Source organism: Notolabrus celidotus, chromosome 22 (assembly GCF_009762535.1).
Source record: "Notolabrus celidotus isolate fNotCel1 chromosome 22, fNotCel1.pri, whole genome shotgun sequence".
Classification (NCBI taxonomy): domain Eukaryota; kingdom Metazoa; phylum Chordata; class Actinopteri; order Labriformes; family Labridae; genus Notolabrus; species Notolabrus celidotus.
The window spans coordinates 17,735,735-17,762,428 of record NC_048293.1 but is presented as its reverse complement, the minus strand read 5'-3'; the positions used below and the strand labels follow the sequence as shown (position 1 = coordinate 17,762,428).

Sequence of the window (26,694 nt, the reverse complement as noted above, 5' to 3'; positions counted from 1 at the left end):
CGATGCATTTATAATAATAATCATAATCATAATCATAATCATCTTTATTTATATAGCATTTTTCAAAACAGTATTACAAAGACATTAAAAGAGAAATGTGAGGAAGACAATGAAAAAGAATAGAAGAATAAAAAACAATAACCTGCAGGGAGGTGACAGCAACGAGAAATGACAGAAAGGAAGATATTAAAAAAAAGGGTTAAGACAAGATTTTGAAGCTGCTGTTAGAGTAAACATCTGTTCAGAGAGAGGGACTTCGAGTGTCAACACTATCCCTCCCAACCCGATTTCCTCTTAGCCCCCCAACACAGATTGGCGTGTGCAGTCATGATAGTGCCGGACTCATAACCAATCAGGAAAGAGGATTGGAGATTAGCTATGATTGGTCCGTGATAGCGGGAACGAGGGGAATAGTAACATTGCTTGATACAAAGGCATTGGAAAATGCAGAGATTTCGCAATAGTCTCAAATTACTTCCCTTACCAATGAGTAAAGAGGTGGGCTTTGAGCCTCCTAGCCAACAGCTACAGTGTTCCCGCCTGTCAATCAAGTCAGCTGTGCCTCTCAGTGGAAGACTCGTAATCTAAATGTCTTTGAAATTACCGCGCTAGAAAAAATTTCACCCCTGTACAGAGTGTGCCGATCGAGAAATGAGCTATCCAGACTACACTACACTGTAAACATGTTTATTTCTGCTGTAAAGATCGGCTTTTTGAATTGGTGTGTATGTGGTTTCTGGTACTTCCGGAGCCAGCCTCAAGCGGATCCTTGATGAACTGCAGTTTTTAGCACTTACGCATTGCACTCATATTTTTAGACCGGAGGTTGCCGCTTGTGGAAAACTTAGAGATTTCGTAATAGTCTCAAATTACTCCACTTATCGATGAGTGCCAATGGGCATTATGACCGTTTCTCCAAACCCAGCAGAAAAAAAAGTAACGTTTTATACACCAGTCCTAACAGGAGCTTTAAGATAAAAAAAAATTGGAAGACTAAAAATACATTTTTTATCAGATAAAAAGATTAAAACAATAAAAAGATCAGAAATATAAAATATAAGAAATATATTAACAAAATGTATTACACACATACTTACGGAAGAGGATTAGGGCCACTGGAAAAAAAATTAAGGTCAAAAATGTCAGAATTCTGACTTTATTCTCAGAATTCTGACTTTATTCTCAGAAGTCAGAATTCTGAGAAAAAAGTAGAATTCTGAGAAAAAAGTCAGAATTCTGGGATCAAAGTCAGAATTCTGACTTTTTTCTCAGAATAATAATTTTAAAATTTTTTCTCATTGGCTCTAATCCTCTTTCGCACATATTACAGATGCAATGCAAATGAAAAATTCTAAGGTTTTAATTTGAAAGGAATAACCGGAAGTAACAGTCTGTAATCTGTCCAGTTTGAAACGGGTTGCGTTGGGATAGGCCATAACAACCACCCAACAAGGCGTTGTGGTACTACGGGGAAATACCGAACCGAACCGAGAATAAAAACGGTCCTGGTTTAGTTTGTAGTCGAAGTTAATGCTGGAAAATTCGCCGGAAAGTCGATGCAAGTGGAAATAATTGCAAACTGGGGCTGAAATGTGGCGCTTGACGTCGAGCCGTGCGTAATGAGCAGAGTTGGAAAAAGAAGGTGTTGAGCTGCATTTTTTCTCTCTCAGCCAGGCAGGGACAACTTGGGTCGGAGTGCTGCCTAAAAACTACGAGGTGATACGAAGACAAAGAATGCCCTCGACGCCCTGCACTGCATGGTAAGTATCTCTGACCTCTCTCTTCTCAACAGTTGCTTCTCATCCTGCTCGAAGTAAAAAATTCTGTTTCCGAGGCGTAAAGTCAAAGCGACACAGCAGAGGTAGCTTACCCTAGCCTCTTAGGATATGCTACTAATTACAGGGCTGTGCTGAATATGACTCCCCTTGCTGTGCATTCGTGTAGTATTTGAACATTACTTCCCATTTTGATCAGCTGAGACAAACAATGCACTTTTTTTTGCAGGGTTTTTGCGCTTACAAGCACTTTTAAGCAGGGCTTCCGCTGAGGAGAGGTAGCCCACCAATAGAGCAACAATAGCTGCCCGTTAACATAAGGCTAACAAAGCCTCTGCAAATGATTGATTTGTTTCATGCATACAGAGGGGGACAAGTGTTTTTGTTTGAGGAAAGGTAGATGGATAGAAAAGTTTCTGGATGTATGGAGGATGCATTTCCACTTTGGAGATGGACCTACATGTTGGTGTTTATTGCCTCTGTATCAGATAGTTGTTGATAGGTTGGGCAATGGCAACACTTTGGCCTGTCATTTATTGCATGTATAATCTACTTGTTGATTATGGTTTATTGGGTTATAATGGTCGTAAAATCATTTCCAGTAGTCAAATGAAACAGAGAATATTACAACTATTTGCATATGTCATCTTTAAAGTCTAAATCTTTTCCCATGAGCATCCCATAGAATCTTTTTTTTTCTTTTCAATATATGTTTTTATTATTTTCAGAACAAAACAACACAGTTCAAGGCTCATTTTGTGTACAAGGCAGATTGCCAGACAAAGATATGTACTGTCTAGGGATGCACCGATCCGATCCTGGTATCGGATATTGGCTAGATCGGACTCAAAAAGCTAGATCGGATATCGGTGACAAAGGGCTGACGTATAGCGCCGATCCATATGGCAGATCTATTCTATGAGTTCTTCTTCTTCTACACAGGAAGAAGTTTACGTCAGCTGTAGCCGACTTCAAAGAAGCAAGAAACCTTCTAGTAATGGACTCAAAGTGTGAAAACACGGACAGGGTATTGGATTTAAATGTTCCGAATCCTTGAAATTAAGGGATTCCAGCCTCTGGTTTAGCACCAGGTACAGTTCACCATCAAGTCAGAAAAGCCTGAAGTTGCCAAAACATAATTCCATCCTCACATTAAGGAATAGAGATGATCAAATCAACACAGGATCGGATCGGTGATACCAATACTAGCCCAGGTATCAATATCGGTATCGGGACCTAAAAAGTTGGATCGGTGCATCCCTAGTACTGTCACCCCTTCCCCCAAGCACAGAAACAAAAAACAAAAAAATAAAATAATAATAATAACAGGCCGTTGACTCAAAAAGACACGACACATGTCAAAAAGTAAGATTAGCAAAGACAAAAGAAACAAACAGACAAAAAGCAGAGAGAGAAAAAAACAACAACAACAAAAAACACAAGTATTAGCACATTATAAGTTGTCCTCCAACTCCCATCCATGAAGAATGCATGAAAAGTGATGTTGGACTCATCATCTCTTATGTAGTTATGTTTTCTTCCACTCTGAAGGGTACTGGCCTTTCAACAGTAACAGTGTATGTTTGAGATCTGAAGGTAAATAATCCAGAACAGGATTCCAGATCTTAAGGAAAATAATATTTTTTATGCATTGCTATCTGAAGGATTTTGTGCACCAATATTTATAAAAATAGTGAGTATCATCCTGAGGTGAAGTGTGCAAGAGCCATATGCACACAGTGATAATCCTGTAGTAATCTCACAGAATTTCAGCTCAGATTCAGCATTTTGTTCCCTCTGTCTGTATTTGATATGACACGGTGCGTTCACTGACCTCTCCAGCATCAAGGTTTGTCATTTCAACAGGTTAAGTTCTAGTGCCCCCAGAGCTGTATAATGACATGTCATTATCAGAGTTACATGCCCAGACATCCATGACTGTCATGAAAGGCCGTGAGCTTGCATGTACTTGCCACAGAGTCCCTGAATGAGCTGGACTTTGGCCTGACTTCTGTTTGCACTGGCCACTCGGACAACTCAACAAGGAGCATTGACATCACACTTAAAATAAGCTCTTATTGTTTCCTGGTCTACCATTCATTCTCTGGAGGTTGGCTGTCAGGCTGTGTTTGTATTGTAACCAGTGTGTGCACTTAACATTTCTTTATTGAGAAGATGCCCCCCCTGTTCAGTCAGGGTTGTATTGCACGCTGGCCTAGAGCTTGTCAGTCATCCCTTCAGTCTTTGTAACTGAAGGCATCCTCATATTGTAAAAGAAGAAGAAATACACAATATACATGAAGCATACTTGGTGACATCCACCTTTTGTGTCTCCTTAGTACCTCCAGAGCAAAACATGACAACCAGCCCACAATTTAGTCCATGAAATGCCAAATATGCAGCACTGTGGTTCTTATTGTTGGTTGACACGGGCTAATCCAGAGGCTGCACACCATGAGTCATCATTGTGGGGACTTTTGTTTCCTCTGTCTGTCTCTGTCATTTCAGTGTGTTGCTGTTTCCAGCCTGTTCTGATTCCTGTAGCTTCCTGTAGCTCTCCTGGCAGAGTCTGTAATCAGTCCAATGGCCTGATTAACTGTTACACTGATTGACCCGGCTGGCAAAAACACTGCAGAGGTAAGCACTCTGCTCTGCCGCTGAAATTTGTCTCTTCAGCTATCATTTTAGTGGAAATATGACATTGTTATTATGATAGAGGGGGTCATTTCTTCTCTTTTTTTTCTCCATCTGCAGTCCACTTTAAGGTAATGCCATGGGATGCATGCAGATATATCAACATTGTGGAGGTCACACTGTTAGGGACGCTCTGGTTTCTGCAAACCCTTGCATTGGGTATTATGACCCTTTTGGAGCGCGTCTGATTGTATCAGATATCTAAAGAGTCAAACGGTCTATAATTACTGTCTGACGCAGTATTTTTGTCCAGCTCGGTTAGCATAGTACATCATGGCCTGCTCTGCCCTCACGGTGTTGAACAGCTTTTAATACAGCAGAACTTAGAGGTAAACATTTTCTCCTGAACTTAAAAAATACAACTATAACGAGGCATTATTTTACTTAATTTGATTACATATTTTTATAAGAGTAAAAAAGTACTTTCTTTTTCTTGCTGAAGAGGCAAGAAAGTCTTTTTTTCTGCAGTTCTTCTGGGAACAGTGTGACAGGACTTCATCAGATAACAGCACTTTTTAAAACTCAATATTGAAATCATAATGAGGAGTAGTCATTTGAGAGCTTTGACGCTTATACAGCTTTCTTTTTATACCTTTTTGATATCTGGCTGTAATGAAATTTAACTAGACTCATTCAGGACATGAAAAGTGGTTGGTAGTTGCCACCTTCATTCAGGCCTGATACTGTCTCACTGACGACTCTTCTTTAGAAGATAAGGAGCGGTGTCAATGAGTCCAAAAAAGATAGCCATCAAAAGGTGTTGATTTAATCAGGATTTAAACAGGTTCGATGGAGATTGTAGCTCCTTGGTTCTTTATGCCGTCCTAGCAAAGCCATGCACGTCTTAGTATTCAGAAAGTGATCCACAGTCACCAGAAAGCAAGAAATAGAAATTTCTCAATCATCTGCTACACTGCCTGTGAAATTCTTCACATCACTTTTGATAGTTGAAGTCTTGTCACGCTGATGAAGCTTCATTACCGCTGTCACTTTGATTCAAAGCATTTGCTGTGAGTGTGTTTCATTAGCAGAGTTTTGTTTAAAGAGGGGTGACCTGTGAAAACCTGCATCTAAATAATAACATGCTGCTGAAATGTGGCGTTGTTAACAGCGAAGGAAACCCAAATACCTCCTGGCTCCCTTTTCCTCTCTCACTGTGATGAGGAAATCCACATAAATGATTGATAAAGTGCCCTGACTGTCATTTGAATAATACATCGGTCCAGCTCTTGTGCAGGGCATTTTTTTGTATGGTAATGTTCTGAGGGAGGCTGGGGGTTCACTCTTTCAAACCTCAGCAGAAGGAATTAAACCAAATGAACTTAATGACTGAGGCCAGGTGAAACGTTAGAAAGGTTGCATATGCGTGTGTGTATGAGTGTGTTTGTTTGCAGAGAGAGATAGGTGGGGGGCAGGGAGTGTCTCCTGTCACCTCTCATTAGGGACATGTAGTCCAGCTCGGCCAGCGTCTGCCCCCACACTCCCTCCCCTCTCGTCTGTGGCACTGCCCTCCTCTGCTCCCAGCCCGAGCACAACAGAGCAGCTCACTGTTTCGGCCTAAACTGCGGAAAAGTGTCTTAACTTCCAACATCACAGAGAGATTATGGTGGAGATGCCTCTTATTGAACAGTGAGTCAGGTCTCAGGGAAATTGCTGTCCTAAATTATGCTTTTAGAATTCTGCACTGCAGCTGAAGTTAAATTTGGTTCGCTCATTTGAATGAGTTAACGCTGTGAGTCTGCCTGCTTAGCTGGAAGTCAGCGTGTTGTTCGATTGATGTGTTGGCTGCTTTGTTTTATTCTGCTCCTTTGAGGTCCCCCCCTCTCTCTCTCTTCCACCCCCTACACCTTCTTTTGTAAACAAGTCAGTATATATCTCAAGGGCTTCCTCCTCACTCCTACATATTCAAATTCAACTTCTAATTTTGTCCAAATGAATTCCCTGTGAAGACGGGGCTTATTTAAAGCAGTCTAATGAAATAAAGATCAGCCAACATTTTTATTGGAGTGCTCCAGTGTGGCTGCTTGGTGAGTATTTGTGTGTGTCGGTGGAGTAAGAGGCTGTGGTTTTCCATTGAACCCTTGGGAGGCTGTGGAGTGCTGCTCTACAGGGGCAGGCACTGTGATTTATTAGTATGGTAAGCAGAAAAAAACTTGCAGGCTAAGATAAAACGGAGATCCCATCACTCTCAAGTTCTCTGTCTGCTCTTTTATAGAGTAGAGAGCACATATGACTTCTTTTAGAAGTCATTCAAAGGTCCAGAACAATGAGAACTCATTTTCAAGTCTCTTCAATATAGAAAAGGGCAGACGCATGCAAGTTCCACAAAATCTACGCGTCTTGGAATACAGTTATTGCGTTATTGTCTCTCTGGCTGGGAAATAATCTCATAATGTTGATCTTGAATCTGCTCGCTGGTAGCAAAGACGCCAGATGTACTCAGTTTGTGTCTTATAGCCTGATGATTAAGAGTGTGCTTAGTTAATGTAGTGGCCTGTTTTGTGAGACTGTTAGTGCCAGTGACAGTTCAAAGGGGAGAGGAGGAAAGTTTCGAAGGGGCCTTGTGGCTGAGAGGAAACGACTGTGAGAAGCTGTTCACAGTGTCTCACCTCTGTCGCAGCCTTTTCTGTTATAGATATATATGTGTGTGTGTGAGTGTGTGAGTGTGTGAGTGACCCAAGCGGCAACCTCCGGTCTAAAAATATTCCAGTCCATTGCAGAAGTGCTAAAAACTGCAGTTCATCAACAATCTGTTTGAGGCTGGTTTCGGAAGTACCGGAAACAACATACACACCAATTCAAAAAAGCCGATCTTTACAGCACAAAAAAACATGTTTACAGTGTAGTGTAGTCTGGATAGCTTATTTCTCGATTGGCAAACACTGTACGGGGGTGAATTTTTTTCTAATGCAGCAATTTTGAAGATATTTAGACTACGAGTCTTCCAATGAGAGGCACAGCTGACTTGATTGATAGGCGGGAACACTGTAGCTGTTGTCTAGGAGGCTCAAAGCCCGCCTCCTTACGTCACAATTGCTCGACAGCAGCAATATGGCTGCCGCCGACTGTTGGCCTCAAAACAGCGCTTCAGAAACAGATGGGTGACGTCTCGGATCCTACGTCCATATTTTATACAGTCTATGGTATGACCGAACCATTTAAATCAGTGACCTAAATAATGTAATTGCTTGTCCTGCAAAATCAGCATCACATTAAGGTGCGTGACATGGATTAAGTCCTGCATTAAAGATATCAGATATCAGATATCAGAAAATGTGAGGCATTTTCTACAGAAGCCACTCTGACTTGTCATGGCAAGAAAAAAGGGGCAGGTGTTACTAATAACATTCATGACTGCTCTCTTGTATCAGAGTGTCCCTGACAGTTTGATAGCATGCACAAAATCAGGCCCCTGAAACTGATGCAGCTAAATGGAGATCAGCCATCACTAATTTTATTATTTACACCTGTGTCTCTCCTGCAGGGAACTGTTGAAATGCTCTCTGTGATGAAGAGATCGTTTGAAAACGGTGATGCCAAAATAAGCAGAGAAGAATGTCGGCCTGCAGGAAGCTACAGCAATAACATTGTTCGCTAAGGAGATGGCAATTTGACATGAGATGTATAAACAAATATTGAAGAGTGCATATTCCCTATAGAGCTCCTGTATCGCTCTGCTTGGGAGAAGGAGATTAATCCCTGAGGGGGAATTCAATTTTTTCACTCTGGTGTTGAGTCATGCTATACACACACACACACACTTGGGCTGAAATACACACACATGCACAAACAGGATCCTATCTGCATTAGCCTATAATTGAACCAGCGTACCTCCTGGATTCCCAAATGAAGTCCCTGCAGACTGAGCTTTGCTACCCTGTGTAGTTCTTGTAACATGTCTGTGTTCCTGCATCTAAATAACAGAAAGGCTACCGTTTTTATGACAAGCTCTTCATCAACATCTTCAACCACATCTTCCTCTCTCTGCCAGCCTTCCCTGCAGACACCAACAAAATATTATTTAACCCCAAATAATTGGATGTAAAGCAAGCGGCAACCTCCGGTCTAAAAATATGAGTCCAATGCGTAAGTGCTAAAAACTGCAGTTCACCAAGGATCCACTTCGGAAGTACCAGAACACATACACACCAATTCAAAAAAGCCGATCTTTACAGCAGAAATAAACATGTTTACAACCTGGTACAAAAGGCGAGTGTAGTCTGGATAGCTCATTTCTCGATCGGCACACACTGTGAGGGGGGTGAATTTTGTTCTAACGCGGCAATTTCAAAGATATTGAGATTACGAGTCTTCCAATGAGAGGCACAGCTGACTTGATTGACAGGCGGGAACACTGTAGCTGTTGGCTAGGAGGCTCAAACCCCGCCTCTTTTTGTCATTATCGCTCGACAGCAGCAATTGGCCTGAAAACGGCGCTTCAGAAACAGATGGGTGATGTCACAGATACCACGTTCATGTTTTATACAGTCTATGATGTAAAGTAATGGCCAGCTCACCTGATTAGCTAAATGGGTGTTATGCATCGCCCATAAACTCAGGGCTCTGTCTGAGCCCTCACTTGTTTACATGCTGATTGTTTGCACAGATAGAATGTAAATGAGGGGATTTTTAAAAAATATTGTGTTTCAGGCACAGTGGTAAAGAAGGTTCCTGTTTGGAATCCCCCAGGTGCCTTTCTGTGGGGAGTGTTGAGTTTCGGCTTCCTCCCACAGTCCAAAAACATGCTCACCAGGTTGATGGGTTACACTAAATTGCCCATAGATATGAGTGTGTGCATGAATGGTTGTCTGTGTCTTCATGTCGACCCTGTGATAGGCTGGTGACCTGTCCAGGGTGTGCCCTACCTTACGCCAAATGACAGCCAGAAAAGGATCCAGCCCCCCGCGACCCCAAACAGGATAAGCGGCACAGCAAATGGATGGATGTGGATGTGTTTCAGGCAGTGTTACTCATCACACATGATCAAGTAGCACTGACATTGAAAATGCTGTTTATGGGTCAGCACTGATTGATTGCCTCATTTTTTAGGGGTTCAATTAGTTGGATGAGCCAAGGAATAATTTCATCCCCTCGATGCACAAATTACATAAAATCCCAGCATCACCCAACGTAAGTGCTTAACAGCTGTATTTATAGCCTGGCAACATCTCTGAATGTAGACATCATGTGTAAATGTTGTCATACTTGCCCACCCTATGTGCCATGATGTAACGAGATTATATCCACACATGATATTTCCCTCAACACACCGCTTTTAAGCAATGAAAAGAATTGCAGAGCTTAGCCGGGCATGGACTGTCATGAGATCCGAAAGTTTGAAAACGAGCTTTGTTGATGCTTCAATCATAATTAAAAGGGAATGTAAAAATAAGCTGCTTGGTTCTAATTGGTAGGACCCTTGGTTAGTGAATTGCCAACGAAATGCAGGATAATTATATGCTGCAACCTTTTATAAACACTGAATTGGAAAATTTGCGTCTAACATATTTATGAGAGTACAAATGTTGAAATGGATAAAATGGACGAGTTGACTGCCGGTCAGTGTTTCCTGAGAGGAGAGCAGGGGAAGTTTGTGTAAGCCTCATTGAAGGTTATAGATACAGATCTGGATACAGAGTTTCAATGGAGACTGCAACTCTGAAAATGAAACCTTGACATAACTTGCAGCAATAATATCAGCGCTGTGATGTTGTCAACACAGATTTGATTCATATTGCTCTCGGACCCATGTGACAGAAGCTGTAGGATGAGTAGTGATACACGCTTCTTAAACACTGGCACTCCTGGTCATTTATCATCTCTGACAGGGTCCAACGGTCCAAGCTCACCATGGTGAAGTCCCTGTGTGATATTACTCAGCAGCATTTGAAAAAAGTCTTAATGCTTCAACTTTAAACAAAACCGTCTCACTGTCTGCTCTTTCTGTTCTTTCATCTTCCCTCCTAACAGGAACGGCAGGCTGGGCCCGAGGCTCTGAGGACGCTTCAGAGGATCCGTGCCTGACCGAAAGACCCAAGACTGAGAGGAAAAGGTTGTCTGAGCAGAATGACTCAGCAAGAGGGGGGACCCCCAAATAGCAAGTGAAGAGAAGTGAGGATGGGTGCCAATGGATCCAGCTATCCACATTCATGCTCCCCACGCATTGGGGGTAATGCACAGGCACAGCAGACTTTTATAGGTGGGTGCTTTTATCCGGGGTTTGATCTAAAGTGCAATGATAGTTAGTATCTTTAGTTATAAATAATGAACTATCTCTGTCAGGGGTTGGCTGTAACGTATGATTTCCCACTCTCCTCTAAACTGAAGTTAAGTGGTAAAACGGCACTCTTGAACCCAAATTGGCACCGCGCAGCTCTGCTACAAATCACACAATGGAGGTCTAGCATTGCCATACTCACTCTATATCAGATTGACCCGCTTCCACGACAACTAGCCGTGCAGAGGGTGAATGTTTTTGTTCATGAGGGCTCTTGAACTGCCCCATTGACTTACAATGGACACAAATGCATTAAAAAGCAATGCATCCACTCGTTCCTACCGTGTGGATGTTCTGTTGTATAAAGAAAGGCCGATAAAGGATTTGAAAAGCTATTTCTACAGCTGTAGAATCCTAACAATCTTGTATTTCTCAGCTTTGTTGACACTGTGTTGTTGTGATGTTGTGATGTTATTAGGATAAGGCTGCTGGCTATCAGACAGGATGGGTGCTAATCTGGTATGATGATTTCTCTTCCTTTGTCCTGCTATAGGCTGTTTATTAGACTGTTACAATTTGCTGCAGAATACTTTTACAGCGAAGGTCAGAGACCTTTTTGCTTTTGCCCTACTTTCCTAAGTGTTGACGTTAGTTTCAGTGAATGTTGCTAAACTATTGCAAGCTTATCTCTGGCTGCCTGTTAGTTTGAGTCTGCATGCACCAAAAATCCATCTCAAATATGGGTTATGTTAATTTGCGTGGGTTGAAGCATATGAGATCACACTTTATGCTTACATTTAAGCAGTGTTTATGGTTGTTAGAGATAAAAGTCGGTCATGGGGGATGTTTGGAATCTTTTTTGATACCCCTAAATTATCAGCCATTGGAGTCTTTGTGGGTTGTGCTTTTTAAACCAGCCCTCATTTCCATAGGGTTTGGGAAACTGCCTCAGACATCAAAGCAAATAAACGTGTCCTCAGTAAAAATCACTTTTTATTTCACTTTTAAATTGACATTGCGTCTGAGCTTCTTGTAGACCTAATCTTTGAAACTAACGTATTGTTAAAGGAGACAAATTATCCTTGTTTCCCCTCAGACCTCTGAGGTTTCCTCACAGCTCCGTAGCTGCTTGGTCGCTTGGCTCGAGCTGTAGATGATTCAGTGTTAGAATGATTACTATTTGGGTCACAGTGATGGATGCTGAGAGAAGGGCAGGCGAAGAGGATCTCCTTGGCAGGGCTTCCTCTGACAAGCAAGTCCTGTCTCTCAAGCCAATGATAACTGCTATTTACTGTAATTGATTGGGTCAGAGTATGCGAATGGACTAAAGTTCAGTGAAGAGTACAAAGCAGAACACTGGGTCACAGTCTAAGAAGAACCATAGTTTAGTCTACATGTAAACAAAAAGAAGGGCTTCTGTTTGTTATTTTTCCACTGTTGAACGAGATCCAAATGCTTTGGTAGCTGGGTCAGGGGAGTGTGTGCTTGGCTTGATGGAGCTGGCCACACCACAGGGGTGCAAGGGACAGATTGAGTTTCTAACAGGCTACCATCAAGAGTGAACTGATTATGGGGTTATGAAAGGAATAGCCTTTTCACATGGACTGTACAGGGTGGGAATTTAACCTGATTATTCTGTCATAGAGTTCTTTATAAGAAATGTTAAATAGGGAACAGGGAGCTCTGTTTTTTTCACCATTAATTCAGCAATAAAAGAAAAAACTCAAGTCAAACCGGCGTCTGTAAATTACAGATCCCTGCAAATATACCAGGCCAAAGTGCGATACAATGCAGTGAAAAAAATCCCAATTCTAATTCAATAATATGAAGACATTCTCAATGAAATACCTGATTCTACTTTGTACTCTGTATATGTGAAGAATTGTTCTTTAAAATCAAACCACATTTCTTTATATATCTTGTTTTTTTTAGGGACATCATCGTACTCTCAGCAGGGATATGGCTGGGAGTCTAAGCTGTACAGCCTGGAGCACGGCCATGAGCGGCCCACAGACAGGAAGAAGAAGAGCCTTGGACTGGCGACCCTCAAACGAAGATTCATCAAAAGGAGGAAGTCCAGCCGCTCTGCAGATCATGCGCGGCAGATGCGGGAGCTTTTATCAGGGTGGGACGTCAGGGACACAAACGCCCTGGTGGAGGAATACGAGGGCACAGCAGCCCTCAAGGAGCTGAGCTTCCAGGCCAGCCTGGCACGTGCCGAGGCACCCAGCTTGGCACGGGATCTGGCTGCACTCTATCAGCATAAGTACTGCACCGATGTGGACCTCATCTTCCAGGGTACCTGCTTCCCTGCTCACAGGGCCATCCTGGCAGCCCGCTGCCCTTTTTTCAAGACTCTGCTTTCCTCATCGCCCGGCTTTGGAGCAGAGGTGCTCATGGACATTGAGACAGCAGGCATTGATGTGCCAATGTTCTCTGCCCTGCTTCACTACCTGTACACCGGGGAGTTTGGGGTGGGTGGAGCAGAGGATAGCAGGCTGCAAAATGTGGATGTACTGGTGCAACTCAGTGAGGAGTTTGGTACACCCAACTCCCTGGAGGCCGACATGAAGGGCTTGTTTGACTTCATGTGTTACTATGATGCTTTGCTCAGCTTCTCCTCAGACTCTGAGATGATCGAGAGCTGCAATGAGAGAGGAGCTGTGGCTGCAGCATCAACAGCAAGCTCAGGAGCCAGCGGTGTCCCCGGGACACCAGACGAGGACCTCAGGGCTCATAAACCTATCCTCTCAGCACGTTCTCCTTTCTTTAGGAACCTTTTGCAGAGGCGCATCCGCACAGGAGAGGAAATGACTGAGCGCACGCTGCAGACGCCCACCCGCATTGTTTTGGATGAATCCATCATCCCTCGAAAATATGTGCAGGTTATTCTCCACTGCATGTACACAGATGCGGTGGAGCTTGGTCTGGTGCTGCGGGGAAGCCCCTCAGCTGGGAGTCTGGGTGAGGTTCAAGCCCTGGTGTCCGGGGGTCGAGGAGCGAGCACAAGGACTGAGGAGGCGATGGAGCTGTACCACATCGCTCTGTTCTTGGAGTTCAGCATGTTAGCGCAAGGTAGGTCATAAAATCACATGTTTACAACGCACATACATATTTAATCAGAAGTGTGTAACAACAAAGATAATAGCCTGTGTCTGGGCCGTCTTAAATCAGTATGAAGATATGTTATCAGACTGACCTTACACTTTATATGTGATGATACTTTTTTTTTAAGATAACTGCTTTCTCATATCTTTGTGTGCTTTTGTTACTTAAAAAGAGAACTTGAATTGGAAATTGGAAAATAATAACACTTAGAAATTCATGCTCATGCTCCTGCAGGACAATTTAGTTAACATTATTTCCTCTGACTCTTAAAAACCTAAATACCAACTGCCATTTGGGGTTTTAATTGCCTTTACAGTTGATATAAATGTTAATTTGCAGAGCTGGACTGTCAGAATTAAAATGTCAGTGTCTTTGGACTCAATAATGTAAGTCCGATCTTGGTTTAAATGGCTGGAATTTTTAATTAATTTCTGTCTCTGCAAGACCCTGGTCAGCATTAATCTCTCTCTGCATTCATTTATAGAATGTGTCTCAGACATTAATATAAGGAAAGGGTGGATTATTAACATAGTCATATACGCATACGTCGGCATATGTGCAGTGCGGCTGTAAAGACCAGTCTAGTGTAAACAGACTGGCTGACTGTGAACAGTAATAGAGCTGCAGCTGCCAGTCACACTCTTTTACAGGCTGCAGGGGCAGACGGTTGACTGTCTGATACGTGCGGCACATCCCAACTTCTGTTGACAACTCGTCACTGCTCGACGACTTCCTTACTGCTCTGTCTTTACTCGGGTGTCTTAATGACTCATGCCACTGTTTGAGAATGACCCCAGTAACATGCCTAACATTACAGTCACGATTTGACCATGCCAGTCACTTTGTCACTCTCTCCTCTTCCACAGTGACGTGCCGTAGCTCTGTCCGGTGTCCAAAACCCCCCCAAACAAACCTCCTCCTCAGTCTTAATGACCTTTACAATGAGCCGTATTTAAAGTAGTGCATTTCAAATGCACATAAAAACAACCTCATTTGGCCTGCCTATAATGACTGTGGGAATCCAGATAGGGTGAATGACTCATCGCTGTAAGCATATTCTATTACTATCTTCTGTTTCATAAAGCTATGTGATCTAAATTAGCTTTTGAAATATTTAATTGGTGATATGAGATGCACTGAAAGCCTTATGTTTCATAGCCTCAGCCATAGAGTGAAACAAACCTGAAAATAACGCTCATTACATTCAAAGTGCACTCATGGTTTGTTGTGACTCCTGAACTTGAGGGAAGCTGCTGAAGTCACTGTCAGAGCCCTCCTGGGACATTTCCTCTCTTTGTGCTTGTGGCTTCACCACATTCTGGGTTTCACTGTGAAGCTGCTGCAGAAACACAACATCCTCAGCCTCTGCGTACGCTTCACTGAAACACAGGCTCATAAAACTTGTTATTTTTATTGCTCCCACTGTAAAGATCCATCATCAGGCAGATATTGGGGCACTTGTGTAATTTTAAACTGCAGTGTTGATAAAAATGTAGTGCATCATGCAAATCTAAATATGCTGGGATGGTAATGTTTAAAAGGAAACAAAACAAAATGTATCCAGTGTATCCTGAGGGGAAGCTATATGCAAAACAATTCTTGGACACAATGCGCTCTGCAGTAGTTAACATACTTGTGTTTAAAATCCTTCCAGACCGCAGGATTAGTTGTGGGCAGCTGCTGAAATGACTGTATTGACTTATAGGCAAGGAATCAATCACCGTTTGAAGACGGGGCAGTGATCTGAATAGCACCGTACACTATCCCCACACACACAGCTGGTTAGACACCGCCTTCCACCCTGCAGCTCTAGTGTCACTCCCAGGGTCACCGTGGCAGCTTAAGCCGAGCAGGCAAATAGTGTCATCCCCACACACCATCACCTCCTCTTCCTTCCCATCCCCCCCGCTCGACAAGCCCCTACTCGAGGGTATTTTTATCCCCTCTCCTCCCTCTTTCACTGTGCTGTGCAGCTCTAATCAGTTCCCATGAAACCTCAATGTGGAATGTGGTGAGATGGTTGAGGTTGGCCTGATGTCATTTTATTCGAGTCCCCTCTCTTCTCTTCTGACTCTGAACGGCTCCTTTCTAGGGATGTAAGGATATATGACAAGACTGTAAACAATCTGTACAAATAAGGGTGGATTCAAAAAGTGGAAGACGCTATCTGCATTTCACTCCGCATGTTCAACATCATTGAGGCTGTTTCCAAAACCGCCTACTATACTATCAGTAGGTACTGATTTGGCCAAAATTCAGTATGTAGTAAGTAGTATGTGAACAACAGCAAAATCTGCAGTATGCCAAAACTCCCCGGATATCTACTGATCCGGGAAAATTTCACAGTATGCATCGGACCAGTCTGCCTCGCGTACTGTTTCCCACAATGCACAGCGCTCATTCCACTTTTTCTCTTCTCTTCTTTTTTTGACAGGGGGAACTCAGTTTTCAGGTGCTGTGAAAATGAATAAATGCCATATAAACCACTTTTTAAATCATAAGTGATGCTAAAGAAGCAGTTTCTCTATCAGCTTGGCCGTTGTTTACTTCCACTTTTTGAAACCGGAAATCCAGTGACGTCTGGCTCAGCGTACTGCAACACAGATCCAACAGAACACTCATACTACATACTAAATTCAAACGCAGTATATAGTGAGCACTACCTACTGCCTACTACATTAGTAGGTAGTATGTAGCAGGCTGTTTTGAAAACAGCCAGAGTCTCATGGCTGCTCTCTCGTCACTCGCTGAGTTGATCATAACAGACATGGCGGCAGCAGGTGAAGACCGAACAGTTCAGGATGCACCTTTGTGTTTCAAGTCTGAGGTATGGCAGGATTTTGGCTTTCCTTGATATTCCTGAAGGAAAACATGTCAATTCCAAGCCAGGAGCACAAGTTGCACTTTAGTTTATTTAAAGAGATTTACCTTATTTGTTTTAATATTTAATAATTTCATTTGGGAATCGTTCACTTTCCATTTCTTTATAATTATTCTGAAATTTTCCAGCACGGTATTTTTGCAAGGTGTGGGGAAAAAAAGTGTGCAGTGGTTTTATTTGAGTTACAACACACCTTAAAAATGAAAAAGGATTACTTTGCTTACAAAAAATATAAGAGAAAAATATATATTGCAACTGTCCATATCTGAGAATTGAAATAAAATAATAATTAGTTCAATTTTGAGTTCAATTCAGTTTTCTTGAGGATCGTGAGTGAATGGTATCGTGAACCGAAAATCAGGATTCGAATCGAATCGTGAGTTGAGTGTATCCATACATCCCTACTCCCTTCTGTTCACTTCTTTACATTTAAACTAAAAAATCTTCCACACCCCAAAGTGTCACATCATCCAGACATGGGTTGATTATGAAATTCCAAATTTGAGTTCATCCCACCGCTGGAGCCTTCAGTATCTGCCGTCTCTCCCGGAGGCAGCAAAGAGGCTTATATCAGGGGTTTCATATGGAGATAACCCCCTCGTCTGTCACACTGTCTTCCCCCTGTTGTGTTTCTCATCTAGCACCCCTCTCTTCCTGAAGTTTTGGCCCGTGGAGGTTTCTGTGTGAGCTCTCTGTCATTCCCTCCTGCTTAATTCTCAAGATGTGTATCCCTTTATGACTCCATCTCACTCAAACAGCAGCCAATATTAAAAGCCTTATTAATTTTTCAAGTGCACCACAGAGATGATAGCCAGCTGGTGTGGTTTCAGCGTCTGCACTGAAGTCCTTCCTCTCTCTCTCTCTCTATCTCTATCTCTATCTCTATCTCTATCTCTCTCTGTCTCTGTCTCTATCTCTATCTCTATCTCTGTCTCTGTCTCTGTCTCTGTCTCTGTCTCTATCTCTATCTCTATCTCTATCTCTGTCTCTGTCTCTGTCTCTGTCTCTGTCTCTGTCTCTGTCTCTGTCTCTGTCTCTGTCTCTGTCTCTGTCTCTGTCTCTGGCCCTTCCGTGCTCGCGGACTGACTGGTTCTCTATTTTGTGTTTGTCGTATGTTGACTGAAGTCATTGAGACATAATTTACATCCACAGCCTTGTTTACAGGCCATTGAGTGCAGTTGATGTTTTAAGTGGCTTTGGAGACTGCGTGCTCCATAAACAACCCAGATCCAAATAATAACAGCAGGACAAAATGCATATGTCGTGGAAAGTTAGTATAATGTGGATCTGGCGGTTGGTGTTCCCGCTGTTGTGTTGATATTCTTGTCAGTCAGCTAAGCTCCAGTGAATGTGGTGAACCCCCCGTGGAGAGAGACAGAGGAGGGGTTAGTATTAGATATAATGCTGATTCTAATCTCCAGCTCATAATAAAAGTGCAGCGTTTAAAAAGACCGGCTGTCACCATGAATTCTAATGGACCAACACAGAGCTGTTTTCTTTCCTGTGCCACCGGTCCCAAGTGGGGACTCGTCTGCCTTTTGTGCATGAGTGCCTGAGCGTCTGCTTTTAAAGAGGGGGCAAAGATGCAAAGGTGATAGACTGACGGGAGCAAAAGCACTTTCCAAGAAAACCGACAGCACAGGGACCGCTGGTGTAAGCCGAGGCATGAATGTTGAGAGCCCATTCAAGTCTGTTTATGGCAGATAAAAAAGGAGAAGAGCCGGGGTCAATATTTCAACTTCAGCTGTCTTCTTATCATTGCAGGATTCCCACCCTCCGTTTAAAATGCTGCGAGTGTCTGTCTCTCATTTCTGCTTCTTGCACATTTAGATGCCTTTAAGGGAAAGCGCATCATAATTCAGAGCAAATGTGCATATACGTGCTTTTATTTTACTGCATGAATGTGAGTAAAGCTGCACTCTGGTGAATACGAAGCTTTAGATTCAAAAGCGTCTCTGGAAACCAGACTTGAGAGAAATGGCTCCAGTGTCCTAAAGAGGATGTTCAAAGCGGTGGTATAGGGGTGGAGCGGAAGCTTAGATCTTCTAGTTTCAAGATAAGAGTCTCCCGGAGGAGCGTTGCTACTGGCCCGGCTTATAAGCTGATGGACAGGACGTCCTGGAATGAGGAAGTTGGCAGGCTTGTGTTTCATTTTAGAGCCGCTCTCACTGGACGTCAGTCAGTCTGGCTTTATCTCCATGGATGTCCGTTTTATATTAAAAGGTATTGATGAGAGAGAGGATTATAAGAAGAGCCACTATCGTATAGGCTTGTTAAGGGGTTTGGTTAGATCGCATTACCAAGTCAATTATATATTAATCTGAGTGGATGTTAAAGTGTAAGTTTGAGATCATTGAGGGAACTTTCTAAACTTTTTAAAAACAGTTTCATAATTCTCTCAGCCCTCTGTGGCACTCTTCAATGAATTCATGAATCACTCACACAAGTGTATATACATTGTGGAAATGTGTGCGCTCGTGCACCGGCAGCACATTTCCTCAAGCTGCTGTGTTTACACATCAGGACTAAGAGGAGGCAGCCTGAAACTGTAACACATCAAGGTATCAAAGGCATTTCTGTGGGTTGGTGTGTTACAGAGTTAAACCACTGCCTGCTGTTCTGGTATGTGCTCTGATTTAGGAAACGCAGCAAGGAGGATGTGGGGGCTACGAGAGGTAGACTCCCTGGGTCAGTGAATACAAGTCAAAACCACTGATGGTCTGGCAGAGTCGGCAGAGTTACTTCTTGAATTCACTCGGTTTAGTTCATTTTATGGCATAAATTTCTTTTAGCTCTTTTAAGGATAATATAGCTCCATGTACACTACCAGTCAAAGGTTTGGACACACCTTCTCATTCAATGGGTTTCATTCATTTTGATTATTTTCATCATTGTAGATTAATACTGAAGACATCAAAACTATGAAATAATCTGGTTTTGCCATAATCTGGATTACAACAGTAGTCAAATAGAGCTATCCATTGTGTACTAACCCTACCTCTGAACAACACAACTGATGGTCTCAAACACATTAAGAAGGCAAGTCATTCTACAAATGAACTCTTGACAAGGCTCATGTTAATTAGAAACCATTCCAGGAGACCACTTCATGAAGCAGACTGAGAGAATACCAAGAGTGTGCAAAGCTGTCATGAAGGAAAAAGGGGGCTACTTTACAGAATCTAAAATATAAAACATATTCTGGTTTGTTTAACACTTTTTTGTTCATTAAATAATTCCATATATGTTCTTTCATAGTTTTGATGTGTTCAGTATTAATCTACAGTGTTTACAATAATTAGAATAAATACAAACCCTTGAATGAGAAGGTGTCTCCAAACTTTTGACTGGTATTGTATATTTGTTTTTGAACACTAATCATGTGTGCTATAAAGATTTAACATGTTGATTGTTTGTCTTCTTCTCACAGGCTGCGAGGACATTATTGTGGAAAGCCTGTCACTGGACTCACTCGTCCCCATCCTGAAGTGGAGCTCTCAGCCATACGGCTCCAAGTGGGTCCACAGGCAGGCCATGCACTTCCTATGTGAGGAGTTCAGTCAGGTCGTCAGCTCAAATGTTCTCTACGAGCTCGGCAAGGAGCACCTTCTCTGCGCGATTCAGTCTGACTACCTACAGGTGAGGAACTTTCCCTGTCAGTCAGCTGTCACGCTGAATGACATCCCACAAAAATGAAAAATTCATTCTCCTGGTGAAGTTTCGGGGACGCCTGAGTGACTTGTTCACAGTTGGTGGAAACACAGTCAACACGTATGCACAGTTGCATTAACATGACCTCTGTCTGAATCTCTTGCTATATGCGTCTCCACAAGCAACATAAAAAACAGGCCGGATTTGCTAAGACACATTCTGAACATTAATGTTTTAACCTCATCCTTGTTTAACAGCTTCCCAGTGTTGTTGTAGACAATATCCAACCTTGTCCCAGAAATAATTATGTGTCGCTCTTTCTCCCTGTCCTATTTCTCCATGTCTTCTTTTTCTGTGTCTCTCTGCCCTGGTCTCATTCACAGGCGAGCGAGCAGGACATTCTGAAGTATGTTGTTAAGTGGGGCGAGCAGCAGCTTATTAAGAGGATGGCAGACAGGGGTAAGATAATACACTCTATAATTACCCTTTGAGCAGCCCCCCTAATGGCCCTGAGGAAATTACCCACTTATCCAGCACCTCCAAAATACGTCTAAAAGCATGACAAGGAGGAGCCAAACTTTATCCATGTCAGCAGGCTGTGAACAGTGATCGCTCCTGTGCTGTGTTCTGACCTGGTATGAAATAGTCTTGTGTAAGGTCAACGTTATTAATAATCATGTTTTAAGGACAAGTATCCTACTTCAGGAGACGTAACCAAACTGACGGCAATGCAGTATTTATCTTTAATTTATTCAACTGAACTTGCAAGAAAAATATTAAAACTAGCTAGCAGGGTTGCATTAGAGGCATTAAAAGCATAATCATGCCATCATAAATAGTCATGGCAATATGCATGACATTAAAAGGCTGCTAATGGCTGTTCTTGTCCTCATTTAACCAGAGCCCAACCTGTTGAGCGGCACAGCCCACAGCGTCAACAAGAGGGGAGTGAAGAGGAGAGACTTGGATGTGGAAGAATTAAAGGAGATCCTGTCTCCCCTCCTGCCCTTCATCCGAACTGAGCACATCTTACCTCCCAACAGTGACGTCCTCTCTGACGCGGTCAGTACTCTCTGTCCCGTGTGTGTGTGTATGAGTGTACCCTGTTGTGATTTTAAAAACCTGAGTATTGATCACCATTCTTTACAATGTTGACAGCTAAAAAGGGGGTTGATAAGCACCCCTCCTTCAGACATGCTGCCCACAGCTGAAGGAGGGAAAGCGAACGCCTGGTTACGGCAGAAGAGCGCTGGCATCTACGTGCGTCCTCGTCTCTTCTCTCCTTATGTAGAGGAGGCTAAGGTACGGCTCACACACACACTTTTGATTGATGGAGCTTCCAGACAGAGAAAGGAGCAGTGGATGATTTATCTAGCTATCATGAGAGAGAGAGTGAAGATTCTGTAAAAAGAACAGAATAACCTTTCAGGACCTTGTGGAAAATTTGTAGACTTGTTCATTGCTGAAGTATGCAAAGAAGGAAAAAATCATGCACAGTTGTTGCGAGGCCTATTCTCCATTTTTAATAGTTGCTTCCATCATCTTGACTGAAATTCAATTTATGTCCATTTGCACACATTTCCTAATAAGTTGCATGCCTTCCCGGGGCCATGAATATTTATGAACATATCCCTACCACAGAGAATCATTATTAGATGAAGTGTCAATCAAGTGGTACTAATTTGCAAACCCTCTCCGTGTCCTTGAGTCGCACATGGACTGTTATTTTGTTGAAGTTTTGGTCTCACATCTCCTCTCCCTTTCTCTACCCATCTTTAGTCAGTGCTCGATGAAATGATGGTGGAGCAGACGGACCTTGTGCGATTGCGATTAGTGCGCATGTCCAACGTCCCTGACACGCTCTACATGGTGAACAATGCCGTGCCTCAGTGCTGTCACATGATCAGCCACCAGCAAATGGCAAGCACCACAAACACCGCTCCATCAGTTGTGGCAAATGAAATCCCAGGTAAGAATGTTTCGTCAGCCGCCAAGTTCTAATGCAAAACACATATGGGTCAATGACTTATCAACATTATGTTCATTTTTATTTACTTAGTGCCTCAGCTGCCCGTGGTTAAGGAGATGATCCGGAGGCTGCAGGAACTCAGACACTCGGAGCAGGTCCAGAGAGCTTACGCCCTTAACTGTGGCGAAGGAGCCACTGTCAGCTATGAGCTTCAGCTGCGGGTGCTGAGGGAGTTTGGTCTGGCAGATGGAGCCACAGAGCTCCTGCAGGTTAGTAAAAAACAGTCCCCAGAGGTTAGAGGAGGCTGAGATGAGAGGCTGGGCCACTAACAGAGAAGGACCTCAGACCTCAGTTATGCTGCAGACACAGCTAAATCCTGTTAAGAACCTTAAAATAGTATCTGCTTTGCTAACACCACAATGAACACACATTTCTTAAGCTCCTGTGTTTTTGTTTCAGAACCCATACAAGTTCTTTCCTGATGAGAGGTTTGGAGACGAGAGTCCAATTCTGGCTCTACGCCAGGTGGGTCGGTGTCGGGTAAACAGCAGCCCAGCCATGGATAGCATGTTCACAGAGCTGGAAGGAGTAGCTGGCTTCCACCCTCCCCTCCCTCCTCCACCTCCTCCCTACCACCCCCCTGCCACACCTAGTCACGCTCAGCTCAAGGGTGCATGGCGACCTCGTGTGCCCATGCCCACCCCCACCCGCTCCTTCTCCTACCCCTGCAACCGCACCCTGATCCAGCGCCATGCCGCCTCCAAGCATGGCAGCTCGGACTACTCCTCTGCGCCCCGGCCTCAGCCCCCAGACTGCACCAACCCACAGGCTATGGGCCGAGCTTTGCTTTCAGACAGGCAAGCGGTGAGTTAGTGCGTTACTTCCTCGTGCTACAATGTCTTTTTAAAGTGTCTGCATGGTCTGTGCGTGGAATCAGGAGAAGCTCCATCTCAAACGTAACATCACACATGATGTGCTTGTTTTCTGATTCAGATGACCATGGAGCCTGTTATGAGGGAGTTCATGCCCGACATTGCACTGGGTGTCTCGGTCATGACCCTGAGGGAGCAGCACATGGCAGAGATGGACAGGGAGAGTCCTCACAGCCCAATGGGTCCCTCGGGCCACCATCTGCCCCACGGTCCCTGCCCTTCTGCTCGCCTCAGCCATAGCCACGGTCCTGGACACGGCCACTCCTGCAAGAGACATGCGCCTGAACCTAAGCTGGAGGCTCAAGCAGAGTTCCCTGACCTGTACGACTTCTCCTGCCGCCCTGCAACCCCGACCTCCTCTCACCCTCTGCCCTCCTTTGCAGGACCAGACCTCTACAGCCACAGCTGCACCCCCTCCAGTGCTTACCCACCCCCCTACATGTCTGACTCTCAGTCCCAGGGACACTTGCAGGGAAGAACTGCTACAGACCCACTACGTCTGGACGTCCTCAGTATGACCTCTCAGAGGCATGACGGGGTCCTTGCCAGCCCGTCCGGAGCCCAGCCTCGGATGGGACATGTCCAGAGGGGGCGATCAAATGAGACGGACCTGACTCATGGTTTAGGCCACTTACGGTCTCCTAGCGGGAACATGGACAGCTATGAGGAGAGGCACAGTGGACCTAGGGATGGCCCAGAGGACATGGTTCTATCAGGAGAGTCATCAGGCCTCCAGCAGGCTCACAGGAATAGTGTCAGCGAGGAGATCACCAGGGACCGCAGGTCACCCAGCAAGCCCGACTACCCTTATAAGAAATCTGCACTTTAACCCCGGCTGAAGACCTGGGGTTGAGCTGAGAAAAGGGAACGTGTGACGAGTAGCTGTCCGTCTCAGTGGACGGCAAAGCACTAAATGTGTGCCTGCATATGTGTGTGTGTTTGAGAGCAGCAGGGGAACGGGGTGGTTGATGGTTGCTATTTATAGGTTCTGTCCTTGTGTCCTACCTCTATCACACTGTGCTATCCATCACACAGCCAGGGTGAGGAAAGAGTGAGAGCTGTAGGTTAATTGTTGACGCCTGTAATTGATCTCTGCGAGGCCTGCATTGTCCTGCTGCTTTAGAGGATGACTCAGGCTCTGCTGGGATTGATTGTTTGATTGTAAAGAGTGAGGTTAACTCCACGCTGCGTGAATCCTGCATGCAGAGGTCATAACACTAAATGTAGCTCAGTTATTAACAAAGACTTCATTCACAAGTTCTCTTTGTCTTTTGATTGTTTTCGGCACAGAATGGGGAGACGACAGGAGAGGAATCTCTAAGTACGCAAGCTTACAGTGATTGCCAGTCTGGGAAACAGAGTTGTGATAAGATCGTATGTAAATTCACATTTTCATCTCTTCCTGTAGCAAGCGATCCACCTGACTAGTTCCATACTTTGGCCGAGGATCTGCAGCGCTGATGAGTAATAGGTTGAGTCTTGGACACACAAAGCAGGAACTGGATCAGATGGGAAGTAGGTCATCAGTGCTCGTCATTCTCCTGTTACCCACTCTGATTATTTTGTTGGACTCCAGCTATAGCAGCCTCAGAGTCCAGCCTAGAGGCAGGAGTCTGTAGTTTTCAGATAGAAGGGGGAGCAGGAAGCGCACATGCAGGTTTATTACTGAGATACAGCAGGAAATATAGGGGTCATAACTGATGCACAGTGATCAAGTCCTGGGCTATTGTTTTTTCAGCTGGAACAGGTGTGTGTGTGTGTGTGTGTGTGTGTGTGTGTGTGTGTGTGTGTGTGTGTGTGTGTGTGTGTGTGTGTGTGTGTGTGTGTGTGTGTGTGTGTGTGTGTGTGTGTGTGTGTGTGTGTGTGTGTGTGTGTGTGTGTGTGTGTGTGTGTGTGTGTGTGTGTGTGTGTGTGTGTGTGTGTGTGTGTGTGTGTGTGTGTGTGTGTTTGGATAACTTCACAGGTGTTTAGACAATCTCAGTACTGTACACTCATCTTTAGTCAGGTCTGTTTGTACATATCAGTGAGTCTTTGGCACAGAGTGCAGCAGTCAGCGTGCGAGAGCTCCTTTTTTGTTCTGTTTAATAGCATCAAGTAATCAGATCTAAAGCCTTAATCAGCGCTTGTAATATTCAGTTTTAGCTACCTTTTATTCAATTAAGTATGATGTCATTATATCGCAAACCCCTCTTAATTGCTTATTTGACTGTTCTGCTCACAATGGACTCACTCACTGTAGTTTTTCTGAGTTGTAAAAAGGAGGATGTCATTGAACCCAAATGCTCAAACCATGTATATACATCAGGCCCACATCTCTGCATCTCACAGAGGATTGTGGACATGCACAGTCAGAGTTGTTACTGTTTAATATACTGTTAAGAACTGCATCAGCAGTAGCTCAAGAGTACACACAAAAAAGCCTGTTACAGCCAACAGTTGGCACACAACCTCACACACGAGAAACATTGCACTGTCGAATCCACCGGTCGAAAAGCTGAAGGGAAAAAGGAACAAACAAATTGAGAACAAAAAGGAATCTTTATGAAAGAAAGTTGGCGATTGCTGGCTCATATCTCCAATGGAAAATGTATATAATGAAACGAGTTCCACATGAATTTCTGATGATTTTTTTTAAAAACGGTTTCTATCACATTTTAGTGGATGTTGAAGGTTTGTGTTTTTACTGTAGTGGACAACACTGTGTACTTGTCTTTGTCATGAGGTCTCACTAAGAATGTGTGGTATAAAAACAATGATTGTGTCGCAGAACCTATTTTGTTAAGTGTTATCCATTAGGGCAGTTTGTTCAATGTTGTAGGTGGTGTGGAGTACCATATAAGTAGAGATGTTTTCCCCCTTCTTTTCCTTTTACTGTTAAGTAGCAGGAATACATGGAGGATCTGAAGACATTAGCTCTCATCCTAGCAGTGATGAAGTTGCCAAGCAGAAAAATCATTTTTCCATCTAGGTTGCTTCATGGGGAAAAAATGCAAAAACTCCAGATTCCTCCCTATGTTCATGTTGGTTAGTTGTTATATTTTCCAGGACAATGTTCCATTGAATAAAATCCCTTGTTTTGCTCTTTGCTGTAGAGAAGTCAGTGCCTTCCCCCGCCTGCGGCTGGGCTTTTATTGGAGAAGTGACTTTGATGTCTATGCAAGCTCTTTTCTACCAGCTTACCAGCCTGCATCAAAAAAAAGTTCTTTGAAATCTCATGTAGCCCGTTTTGTGTACATAGTGTTATTTAGCACCTTTTCAAATGGAACCATCTGAAACGTGTGATTGCTTGTGTTGAATTTTAACAGGTACCCTGTACTTGTACAGTATCATAGAAAACATGTTTGTAGATTGATATTAAGTTACATTTAGTTTCACTGAATCTATTTTTCTACTGTCGCCTCAAAAGGTGCATAACAGTGGTCAACTTGGGCATCCTCAAAATAAACTGGTTTGATATTATGGAACTA

General features: G+C 43.6%; 1 protein-coding gene and 1 long non-coding RNA gene across 4 annotated transcripts in view; one reads left to right on the top strand and one right to left on the bottom strand.

The window, feature by feature from the left end:
• Positions 1–1,900, bottom strand: part of LOC117806762 — a 4,443-nt gene extending 2,543 nt beyond the window's left edge. For both annotated transcript variants that reach the window (XR_004629745.1, XR_004629746.1), the window contains exon 1: positions 1,776–1,900. This is a non-coding gene — a long non-coding RNA (uncharacterized LOC117806762). The remainder of the gene's footprint in view (positions 1–1,775) is intronic.
• On the top strand, positions 1,387–26,694 carry btbd7 (BTB (POZ) domain containing 7). Of its 2 annotated transcripts, XM_034675812.1 has the most exons (12): positions 1,387–1,760; positions 4,284–4,412; positions 10,440–10,668; positions 12,619–13,761; positions 20,106–20,314; positions 20,710–20,785; positions 21,228–21,388; positions 21,485–21,628; positions 22,106–22,295; positions 22,386–22,564; positions 22,755–23,159; positions 23,289–26,694. In XM_034675812.1, the coding sequence occupies exons 3-12, from the start codon at positions 10,587–10,589 to the stop codon at positions 24,054–24,056; spliced, it is 3,357 nt and encodes a 1,118-aa protein (XP_034531703.1). In that variant the 5' UTR covers positions 1,387–1,760; positions 4,284–4,412; positions 10,440–10,586; the 3' UTR covers positions 24,057–26,694. The 2 variants fall into 2 exon arrangements, with proteins under 2 accessions (XP_034531703.1, XP_034531704.1); XM_034675813.1 differs by lacking the exon at positions 4,284–4,412.